The sequence below is a fragment of the Necator americanus genome, chromosome V, assembly GCF_031761385.1.
Source record: "Necator americanus strain Aroian chromosome V, whole genome shotgun sequence".
Classification (NCBI taxonomy): Eukaryota; Metazoa; Nematoda; class Chromadorea; order Rhabditida; family Ancylostomatidae; genus Necator; species Necator americanus.
The window spans coordinates 31447068-31459420 of NC_087375.1; the positions used below are offsets into that span (position 1 = coordinate 31447068).

Sequence of the window (12353 nt, forward strand, 5' to 3'; positions counted from 1 at the left end):
GAAAAAATGCAGCCACAAAATGCAGTTATTGCGAATGTAGTTCGTCGCGACTGGCAGCGGTGAATGAAGCAGTTTCTTGTTCGAGTGCAACTCTTTAGTGTAAAAAAATGAAGGAAAAATAATAAAAAATAATTTTAAAAAAGACAGGTATTGCTACATATTTATATTGAGTGATTTGATCTCCAATTTCTTCATTCTTCTTTCTTTCTTCATTTCTCTTCCTCAGAATATGCTGACGACAAAGAAATTTTGAACTCATCTAGATAAAAAAAAATGAATAGTCATATGACCCCAAAAATGTGTGTATCAAGAATAAATAGTGGGAAGGTGCCAAGAATTTTATTTCGCATATAGTACAGTACCTCGACCATTTTTTTTTGTGATTTTAAATAATTCCTTTGTCTCTGCGTTTTTTCTTTTTCACCCTAAAATACAACATAAATGGTGGAGCAAAAAGTCCTCTGTTACGCATGTGTTCCATAAATTTTACTCAGGTTCTATTCGTTCTATGCCCATACCGTAGAAATGAACGATCGTTGGATGTGATTCTGCAACAGCATTGTGTTGTGTAAAATTGCGTAAAAACTGTGAAAACACTTCGACGACGTGCCAACATTTATTTTGTCTCCGCCATCTTTCTCGAAGAATCCTCTAGCAACCCATTTTAGAAAGTTGTAATTGAATTTTTTTTTCTTCAGAGAAATGGGTCCCAAAGATGGATGCGTCGCTCGTGGACATATCTGTGTTGTGAACTGTTCAGGTATACTTAATCATTCCTTAGTTTGATGTATTCGAGTGAAATTTTTACGTTCTGCTGCGGAAGTGCTGCGGTTGTGTCGCACGCGTGCCGCGAACGTCTTCTTTCTTCGCCGCACCCAGTGCTACGATCACTTCAGCTAAGACAAACTCAGAACAGAGAAAAAAAAATATAGTTTCTGCAAAACTCCCTTTTGAACTTGAAAACAAATGCTAATGACCAGAAACTATAGAGAAAAAATATAATTATTAGGTAGTGTTGAATTTAACCAAATTTTATTTTTTTTCATTGAAAGATAGATTGATACTGAATCTAGTGCAGTTCTTTACTTTATAATAGAGTCAGAGACGAGACCAAGTGCTTTAAAAACCGTTATTCTTGTTTTCTATTCATATTTCTTTAATTTGTTATCTAATTTACTGTTTATTAATAATTAATTCATAATTTTATAATTTTAGTTCCATTTAAGATGAAATAATCAACATTTACATTTATTCATGCAATCGATATGCATTTATTACAGGAGACGCTGGCGGATATAGTAAAGGAGCAAACATCGCAGCGGCCGAGAGTCATGACCAGTAAGCATGTTTCAATTCTTTACTTTTTGAGCACAATGAGAATATCGATTGAGCAATTACATTATTGATGAGTAAGCGAAGTATTAAGAGTTCGAATCTTCAAAAAAGGTGGTTCATCTGTCGTCTTCTTATGTAGGAAGGGAAATCGTGGAAAAATTTTGAATATCGCTGCGCCCAGGTACTTCTGTTGGTTGCAATCGTATGATTCTATTGCGGAATAACCTTCCTGTTGCAATGTAGCGTGATTTTTTCTTCTCTGCCTTTGCGTGGCGCCTACGAAGCCCGCTGCGATGCGGGCACTGCATAACGAAGCATAAGTGGCGCAGTTGCACTAACGCCCTATAATTTGTTAGCTTTATGTCCCGAAGCTGCGATCCACAGATCATGAATGCTCTTATTAAACTGGCTAATTATTTTTTGTACACATGCGTATCCTTTATACTTTCACAGTTTCTTAATCACACAATGACGATCATTCTATATTAACCATGGGTGTCCATCATAGTTTTCTTTTCTGGGAAGGTTCCAGTTCTCTGGGGCCAAAAGCTGGGGGACTGGAACTTAAGGAACAACTCAACACCGGCCGCACTCATGTCGCAGCTATTCGCCGCCAACCTGAGGTTCTAGGTTCGGAAACGGTCTTACATCCACCCTATTCCCTAGGTCTCACCCGGTCAGGTTAACCACTTGTTCTGCGCCCTCAAGCATTCCCTGAGACAAAAACTGTTCAATTCTTTCATCTGGACTTGAAATCTGCCGAGTTAAGTCTGTTTAGTTCTTCTTTGAGCCTCAGTCCTCCAGATTGTGGTCCCAGAGAATTGTAACCCTCTCGAGAAAGATGGAACATTATAATAGACACTCCTGGTGGATACATCGACGGTGACTAGGAATCTATAAAATAGCGAAGTGTAAATTAAAAAAAAAGAGAAATATGTAGGCAACCTAATATTTTTTGACTTTCTATGGAAATAAGGTCGAGGTGGATTTCGACTCTTGTATGATGTGTTCTGTTCCTAAAATACGTTCAGCATTTCACTATTTTGAACAGTTAAAACTACTTTTCAAAGACAGTCGAACATGGGCAATACTATTTTGAACAATTAAACCAATATTAACAAAGGTGCGCATCGTACATATTTTTAAAAGATTTTTTCCGACCCCTCAATTTCTCTACTTGTCAAAATGTAGTTTTTAATTTTAAGAAGTAAAAAAAAATCGGAACAGGATAATCTTCTAATTTCTTCTCTAACAACTGATTCATTTTCTTCATTCGCTCTTTTTATTTCTATGTTTGTCTCAGATTCCTTTCCGATCTCACGTGAATACCCTCAGAAAAAATTGATAGCGTGACTTTTGCTGCATTCTTTAGTTGTATGGTTCCTACACGCCCCTATTTTGCACGTTTGTGCCAAACATCCACAAAAAAGTGCATGACAGGCGATTGGGACTGATCGCTCCAGTATATAATTAAACATGTGTTTTTGGAGTGGGGCTTTGTAGCAGCTTTTGTTCGTAGAGTTCTTCAGCTTCTTATCGCTATCGTTAAAGACTCTCAGAAGCAGATTAACTGCTGCCTATAAGAGGTTCGTGCAGATAATTCACTATTGTGTTGTTTTAATGGGCCATTATGCTCCGATAAGAATCCTTACCCAGGCGATTTCTATCTGCTTATGCTCATCTCAATTTAAGATGCTCTTCTAACAGCTCTAGAACTCATAAGATTTTAGGTTATGAAGTAAACGTATAGTGAACTTTTATCGTACGGTATATTCACTTAATTTTTGGACAACAGTGCGAATTTTTACGCTTGAGGTCGTGTGTCGTTCTTGCTACCAATAATAAGAAATTAGAAATATTGAGATTATCTGAGGTAATGAGTGTGTCTTCTATGCTTACGCCTGTTCTCAAATCATCACAATCCTTTCGAAGAGATCGAAGGAAAAAACTGTCTGTACAACCCATAGTTGTATTAAGAAAAAAGTCCACATCTATAAGAGTGGTCCTCAGGCGCTCATATTAGTGTTACAGTACAGTCGTCACAAGAAAATAAAATTGCGTTTAGGTAGAGAAGGGTGTAAGACTGTGGAAAAAAATTGAAAATTCGAAAGTGCGTTGCCTTGAAATCATCGCTCAAATCAAATTAGAGTAGGTTTTGGCGAAGCATCTGTTTCAAAGTTTTTCCATACCATCTGCATTTGAAAGTATAAGATCCACAAATAGATTGGCAAGCGATATGTAGATCAAGAATCTAACTACGACCTTATTTCAATTGGAGAAAAAAAAACCGGGTATTTAAGAGAAATTTTTTCTCTCACAAGCATTCAATAAGTTAATCTGTGAAAAGACAATTTTATCTCGTTTTCTGATGATTTCCCTTCTGGAATTGTCATTGTTGCAATAAAAAAGCGCTTAAAAGCTTAGGCTAAATTGTCCTCGTGAGAAAACAGAACTGTTCCATCTTATCTCTCGTCATGCGAGTGATTTTTTTCACTGTCCTGAAAAAAAGTCCTAAGAGCGATATCAATTTTTATTGGTAACTTTCCCCTACCGTTTACATTTTTCGTACTGAAATCTGTACAATTTCCAGTATGTTTCCCGTTTACTTTTTCGAAACTCTTTTGATCTCATGGAAATGTAGTGGTTTGGCCTTTGGATGCAGTAATCTTGTCGCTACGGATCGTCTAAGCTCCTATCAGTAGACCTATGTCTCGCCAAAGCAACAGTTTAGGCGCTGCTATAAAACTATGCATTTTTTTGTGTTATGGTAGGTAGAACAGGTCTGCGTTTACAGAAAACTTATTGCTCCACCTCCATTATTATATAGTCGAATCAAAACGACATGAAGCTTGGTGCAGTTACGTAAGCAGCTACGTTGAAAGCGGAGCAGTGAAGCGTAACGGTGACGGATCGAGGTGGGACCCTTGCTGGCATCACTTATCACTACAGTTCGCAAAGGTTCCACCTCGACAACAGTCGCTTACGCAAGTGCACCGACCTCCATCCGGTTTGGCCCGATTATTTGTTAATGTTTCTGCAGCTTGTTCTCGTTGCAAAAATTCGCACTACTAGTTCGAATTAGCAATTTTATAGCAGCCCAAACATCTGTCGTGCTTGTTCACGTGGAGTCACGTACCGTACATTTGATAGAGAGGCGAAGTAAAACAGTTGAGAGTTAGTCTAAGCACTCAGGATCGCTATTAGCTAAAACTTTTTGTTTTGAAGGACTTTTATTTTGTTGACTAAGATTAATTTTACTACCAATTAGTTGACCGCTGTTAATTATTTTAGGTGATGGAAGTACTAGAGCACACTTCTACTAGCTAATATACTAAATTTTACTAATTTACTAAAACTACCAGTTCATTTACTAAAACATCTACAATTTTTTCCTACTGGAAATGTATGTGAGCTCGATTTTTACTTGCTCAGCTGCTACAGTCGCCACCAACAGTAATCCTCATCGTCTCAGATCCCAGTTCTTATGAATATGTTTTACATTTCTGCTGCGGTTGAACAGCACTGCTAAGCAGTACTAATGAATTAGGTTTTTACGATATTTTTTCTAAATACTATCTCTAACAAAGAATTCTACCATATATAACTTTACTAAAAGAGATTCCAAAAACTTGAAGGAATTATTGATCATGCGTTGCAATAAATATGCGCAGTGATGCAGGATTATGCTATTCATTATGCTATTCCATTCATATGCCATTGGCATTCTATACATATCATTGTCAAACCAGTTCTAATACGATATTCGTTGGATCTGGCCTCATCCAGTGCAATTTGGCTGTTCTGTAGTATCACCATCCATTTGGTCGTACTAGTCTTAAACAACTATTTCTGATATTTTATATTTAATACTTCTATGATACATTATAATACACCTAATTCGTTAGTCGTACATGCGGTGCGGTTCAACCGCAGCTGAAGCGTGGCACATTTATAAAAAACCATGTCTTGAGACATTAAAATAAAAAGAGCTGTTGAATTCAAAATCAAATTATGTGGAATTGAGACTCATTTATTCCTCATGAATAATTCAAGTTTGTAAAAGATCTGCACGTGTCTCTTCTACTATTTAGTACGAAGCGACCAATGTTTGCTTCCTTGCAAAAAATGCGCTTTTTTAAGAGATGAGAGCAATGATCGTATGGTCGTATTACCTACAATAATCGAGAAACTTTTATCTGTGGAATCGAGAAAAATCCTAAATGTGAGACTGAGGAATTGAGATCTATTCCTCACAAATAATCCAAGTTTGTAAAAGATCTGCACGGGTCTCTTCTAGTATTCCAAGAATTCCAGATCGAGAATTCCAGATCGATACAGTCAGTGACTTGACAGTAAATGAGTAATAAGTAGTAGTAGTGGTAAAGTAATAGTAATAAGTAAATTAAATGTACCTCATGAACGTGTTCTATCATTGATTCAAACAAATTTTTAGATTTGAACTAAGTGTGTTGCTTTATTTTACACATCAGTGTCGTACTATAATCAATTCTTGGTAAAATGCAAATTTGTGGACTGTGAATTTAATGCGTTCAGCAAAAATTAGGTGTGTTGTTTGTTGTGTGTATTGTTTGCATTTACACCGTTATTTGACAGAAATGATGGGATCTACTGCAAAAACATGCTTTTATTTTATTCTGAATAAGCTAAATAAGGTAAATAAATATGAAAATTGAAGAAATAAATAAGGTAGAGGAATGCGCGAGGAAACAACTGCTTCCGAAAAACGGGGAACGGAAAACGCAATGGAAAAGTAGAGCTCTGGTGTGCACAAATTTCGCTCTAACTTATGCTGAAGAAGTTTTTCGTGATAAAGAAATGCTTGCAAAAAACATTTGCTTAGGAAAGGCAGAGAACAGATCTCTCAGTAGAAAAGGAATTATCAGCTGTGCTTCGGATGTACTTTAGTCCGAAAAGGAGCTTTAGCATAGAGAAATCCTGAAAAAAAAATGCTTAGAAGCGAAAATATTTCCTTAGGAAAACCGGGGAACAGTTCTCGCACCGATGCAATGCCGTGTATGATGCTGGAAAAAAAAACTTTTGTAATTTCTGTAAACCATGTTTGAAAGCATATTTGCAAACAGCTCGTATGATTTATATCGATATATTTAAGAGCGTTTGGTGTACTTTTTTTCCAAATGGAATGCATATCATATGGCACGTAACAACGATTGTTTGATGCTAATTCGATATCACGTACATATGTGTACAAAATATTTCAAATTCGCATTTTTTTTGGACATTCTGCCATTTTTTTTTATTTTCTCTGTTCATCTATACAACCTTCAAAACATCCTTAATATTACTCTCTGCATTGCTTAAACTATAGTCAGAGCGTTCGACTTTTCAAAAAAAAAAAGATATTTCTTTTCAGATCTCAGCAGATTTGTTTTTTCCTCAATTATTCGCTTATGATTGTTTACCTGTTACTACTATGTAACTCTTACTTTTAACTTGCTTTGTTTTTTTTTTCTAATAGGAAATACGATAAGAGAGCAAGTATCTACTGGGTCCCATCGAGGGGAAACGAGAAAGAAAATAATCTCTAATGACCACATTTTTTTAAGATCATATGTTTGGTATTCTGGCTCTTAGAATCTCCTATTCTCATTCAAATTTCGATCAATCATCCGCTAAATCAATCACATTTCTCATTTCTAAGTGCTATTTATTTCCCTATCATCAACGGATATTTCTGAACTTTGCATGTTTGACCTATGGCCGTTTGATCGTGCAAATATCTGAAAAAGCAAATGATTGATAACAAAGTTCCGCACATTACGATAAAATAAATGGGGATCATTGGTGAAATGTGTGTGCGTCCGACCTTCACAGTGCTACCCGCACATCCATTCCTATGACGGATCGCTACCGATGCACGTGGCGGGGTTTTGTGGAGAAATTTACGAGACGTGATGGTAGAACTTGCCAGATTATAAAAACTGTTTCCGTGCGAATATAAATGATGATCATTGATAATTCGAATATTTCATTCTGTCCGTGGTAAAAATTTCACGAGAGAAAAATATTTTTGAACAGCTTAGGTAATTGTATATGCTAAAATGTGGTAGGTGATAAAGGGAAATAATTTGGAGAGCTTTGATTTTTTTCGATGAAATAGCGGTGAAATTCAGTAAAAGTAGTTAAAACTGGCTATTTTCTGGCTGTAAGATTATAAGCAACTAAGCAAGTATGCAAATTTACAAAAAAAAGTGCTGTTGCAATATATTGAATATGATTTTCAAGTAAAATGGATATCCGAAGTTAATTGGAGTACGGTAATGTGTAGAAATGACGAATCAACAGCTGGACACGCCAGACACTACAGTAAATCACGTTCAGAATAACACCTAACTCTGTATTTTCGTTCGTTGAAGAATCCTATCACTTTTTCTTCGTTGGGTACTCTCATTTTCAAGGAGAAATAACTGTGCAGTTCTCGTGCCTCTTCTCCAAATTCTCTCAATTTATAGCGATGTGCACAGTTCACAGTTCTTCGCCTATGTCCTTGCCCCGCCTATTTTCTTCATATCCCTACCAAAAGTGATTGTTTCACGTCTTGGTGTCATTTGACACTTACTCGAACACAATTTTTGTCGCCATCGTCGACAAATCGATCGAAGTTAGCCTGGTTTTATAGAAATTAATGGAAAGGCAAGCTCTTTTCACAGATCTCGGATGATTATTGATTGCTTGATTGATTAGTACACTTCACTTTTTTTTCACATTTCACATCTACTCTACTTTGACTTCAGAGATCCAAGGATGGCGTCTGCTTTCCAAAAACACCAGTTCACCATAATAGTGACCATATCTCAGGTTAGCGTTTAAATGTCTACGGAAATCGATAATCGACTTTTGAAACTTTTCAATCAAATTTTGGTTCTAGATTCTGTTCATGGTGTTATTTGGTCTATTCGGCAAATATGATGCGAACACAATGCCAGGCGGTTCTGAGGACTCCAGCTACATGGCTGTCAAATATCCATGTAAAATTTGAAGAAAAAATCATGTTATCGATTCCCATGGATCAATAATTCCCGAGAATTTCAGTGTTCCAAGACACTCATGTTATGATCTTCATCGGTTTCGGCTTCTTAATGACGTTCCTAAAGGTGTGCGTTTTTGAGAAATGTTATCAATGAACCCAATCGATTATTGATTTTTAGAGATATGGTTTCTCAGCTATCTCAGTGAATATGCTCTTAGCATGCTTCACCATCGAATGGGGAATGATCGTACGTGGTATGCTTGGTCACGAATTTGCACACGAAGGGAAATTCACTATTGGTGTGGAGCAGTAAGTTTTTGCGACTCAGCAAGTCAGTCGATATATCGATTTTTATGATTCTTCGGGAGAAGTCCGGTTAACTTTTGTAATATGCCCATCATTTAATAAGTGAGGAATGAAAATATCTAATTTGCCAGTTTACAAATAATTAGAGGAATTTTTGCGCAGTCAGCTGTTGTCGCTCGCCGTATTCGTGTGCGGTCGTTAACGTTGCTTCCAGAAATTTCCACCAAGCTTCTAGAGACGTTCAGGGAGTTCGAATACCATATGTAGTCCAAATTTTTACGCTTGTAACCTTTTTGGCCACATCGTTCGGCTCCACGAACATCGAACCTTCATTATCGGCGCTTCGTAGTATCCTCACTCACTCTCGCTTGCGCTGTTTATACTTTTACACGAGTTGCTCACAGATAATCTGTACATATCTTGAAGCAAAAAGAAATGTTTAGACTTCTCACTTCGGACTTTGCTGCGGCTGTGATCCTTATTTCAATGGGAGCGATGCTTGGAAAACTCTCTCCAGTGCAATATCTGATTATGGCATTCATCGAGACACCTGTTGCTATATTCGTCGAACATCACGTTGTGCACACTTTCCACGTGAGTCCCCTCTTTTTTTTGTTTCTGGGCGTGAATACGCGTCCCATGGAGCGTTGCTCACCCGTACGAACGTCTTAGCATAATATTCCTCACATTGTTCATAATTTTTTTCTTCTATGTAGGTAAATGATGTTGGTGGATCTATGGTTGTCCACGCCTTCGGTGCTTACTTTGGTTTGGCGTGCTCGAAAGCATTTGCCGACAAAAGTCAAAGGGAACACGAGAATGAGGGCTCCATCTATCATTCCGATATTTATGCTATGATCGGTAAGTTTCGGGAGAGAAAATAGCGATTGAACTTGTGCTGAATTCAAAACGCAGAATCTGATTCTATTTTGAAGCTAAAAAAGACCACTTGCTACCTTTTAAAATTTTTCATCTAAAAATTTTTCGAATTTTCGTGTTTATCTTGAGGTGCTTTTTTTCTGGATTTCTCAACGGAAACCAGGGACCTTCTTGTGACCCATGCATTCCGCCGAAATGTGCAAAAATTTTGGCTCAAATTAATAATCAGGGCGAGCCTCACGTTGTCATTGTCACTACACAAAAAACTGCAGACTCTTTTTTGGCTGGATCACATCATATATACACCCAAATATGATAAATAAATAAATAAATATATATATATATATAAATTGAGTAATATGTGGATAAATAAACGAATAAAATTTTTTAAAAAATTTAAATAACTGTCCGAAACAATAATACTAAGTAGTGGACGAAGAGAACTAATATTGGATTCCTCACAATGTTCTGGCCATGAGACCACTCCACTCCTTCCAGGAGCGATCTTCCTATGGGTGTTCTGGCCATCATTCAACGCTGGAGTCGCCGAACCGGCCGATGCTCGACAAAGAGCCGTCTGTAACACATTCTTATCGCTATGCGCTTGTACCGTTACCACTTTTTTGGTCTCTCAAGCTACTGATCATCATGTAAGCGCAACGTAGAGCGGTATTGTCAATATTTATGGATTTCGGATGCTTACAGAAGAAATTTGACATGGTACATATAGCAAATTCCACGTTAGCTGGTGGCGTAGCGATTGGAACCACTGCAAATGTGGTGCTGGATCCGTTGCATGCGATGTGTGTTGGAGTAATCGCCGGTGCTCTATCCGTCATCGGATATAAATACATTACTGTACGTTGTTGTGAAATGTAATTCTACTACACGTATATACAGTAATTATGGTTCATTTAAGCCAGCGTTGAACAAACTCGCTCACGATACCTGTGGCGTACATAATCTGCACGGGATGCCAGGAGTTCTTGCTGGACTATTTTCCGCCGTCTTTGTTCTTCTTTACGATCCGGCCTCCTACGGAAAGAGGTTGGTTCATTGGTCATTCAACAATAAAAAGTGTTTTTTTTCTTTGGAATTTAATATTTATTTAAATTTGGAAAACAGATCCACTAACTTTCTGCGATAGTCGGAAAAATGCCAATGAAATGGGTGACTAGAATTATTACGAAAAATGTGCTTGAAAATCTAGTTCATAAGCGATTGAGAAGGTAAAAAAAATACGCTAAAGAATAAAAAAAAAGTCCTAGGAACATGCACATAACGCGGTAGACGAAGAACTGATGGATTAGTTTTAGCTATCCGCTTGGGACCATTACTGTAGCTCGTTGCTCACAATGTTCAGTTCAAAGATATATTAAACATGGAGCTACACATCCAGAACTGCTGACGAATGACCAATGAGTTGCGATTACTGTGAAACTTCTTATTTTAACCTAACCGGATCTAGAAGCTCAAAAAGAAAGGCTCCATGGAACTAACTTAGATCACTTCATCGTTTATCCCCATAACTACCATCAAATTTTTTCCAATTTCGATAAGTTCCTGTTTTGATCTTAAGAAGTTGAGGAGTTTCTCGAAAAAGCAAAAATTCAAGTTATCAATTGAATTGCCAAATTACTGAAAAAAACTGCTAGGAAATTAATTTGAAAAACACTTTAAAGTTACAAAAACCTAAATAAAAAGTTAAGTACTATAACAATGAACTACTGGAAAACCAAAATTAAAAAAAAACAATCGAGTTTATCGCGGGGCATACATTTGTGCTTATTAATAAACTGGCACGGAAGAGATTAGCGAGATCCCATGACTAGGTGTTTTCAAAACACTTAAAAATTTGCTACGTGAAAATTCCTTGAAATTAACACTCCGGAGGTAACGACACGCTCAATCTGAAGTACTCAACTTCGGGCCCAAAGGCCCATTCCATTAACCCTATTTTTCACCTAATAAATGAACGACTAGGCGAAAGTGATAGAAAAATGGAATAATGCACGATGAACGATTAAAAAGGTTGTTTTCAGCCTGAACATCATTTATCCAGCGATGAAGAGCGAATCCAATGCCGCCGGTATAAGCGCAGCATCACAAGCCGTCAATCAACTCACTGGTCTTGGTCTAGTGCTAATTAGCGCATTGTTGTCAGGATTAGCCACTGGTTATTGTTGTGTTTATATTTATTGATTTACTTTTATATTGTTTGTTGTTGTGAAAACCAAAATTTTCCTGTTCTTAAACGAAGATAAGTTTAGGTTTTCTGCTGAAACTCAAACTGATCAACCAGGTTCGAGAAAAAGAGTTGTACGCTGACGGTGACTACTTTGAAACCCCAGCTGACTACGATTTCAATACGAGAGTAAGATCATCAAATTCTTGAACGGCTATGCCGCTATTTCTTGCTCGATGGCTAACGTCGGGAATTTCAACCTTCCAGATTGTTTCCCGTATCGATCGTGTTGAAATCAATGAGCACACACAACTCACTCAAAAGGAGATCTAAGCCATCCAAATTTGCCGTCTTCGTTTCATTGATAGAAGAATTCTAGATCCTACGATGTGTTTAGTTCTTAACTTGTATTGTGTACAAAGCTAAATCTCGCTAGCCTTGATTTTTATTTGAAAATTGTGTAATAAATGCACGCTTTTTTTTCTTGTACATAGATTCTTCATAGTGGGAAAAACATGAGAAAAAAATGCTGAAATGTTCCTTCTTTTACAATTTGAGGGAAAAATAATTCGTAACGAGGATTTGTGAATCTCGTCTCTTCGTATTTGCATGAAATTCTGATAGTTTCAGGTTTAGGGT

At 37.1% G+C, this 12353-nt stretch overlaps 1 protein-coding gene across 1 annotated transcript; it reads left to right on the forward strand.

Annotated features, from left to right (window-relative positions):
* Positions 1-702: 702 nt before the first annotated feature.
* Positions 703-12047, forward strand: RB195_015784 (uncharacterized protein; the record flags this gene model as incomplete). Its single annotated transcript, XM_064206659.1, has 14 exons — positions 703-760; positions 1281-1338; positions 8109-8172; positions 8243-8342; positions 8407-8468; positions 8523-8653; positions 9094-9244; positions 9367-9511; positions 10028-10179; positions 10235-10387; positions 10449-10576; positions 11572-11705; positions 11800-11903; positions 11982-12047. 14 exons carry the CDS (start codon positions 703-705, stop codon positions 12045-12047), a joined length of 1506 nt encoding a protein of 501 aa, XP_064062540.1.
* Positions 12048-12353: the final 306 nt, after the last annotated feature.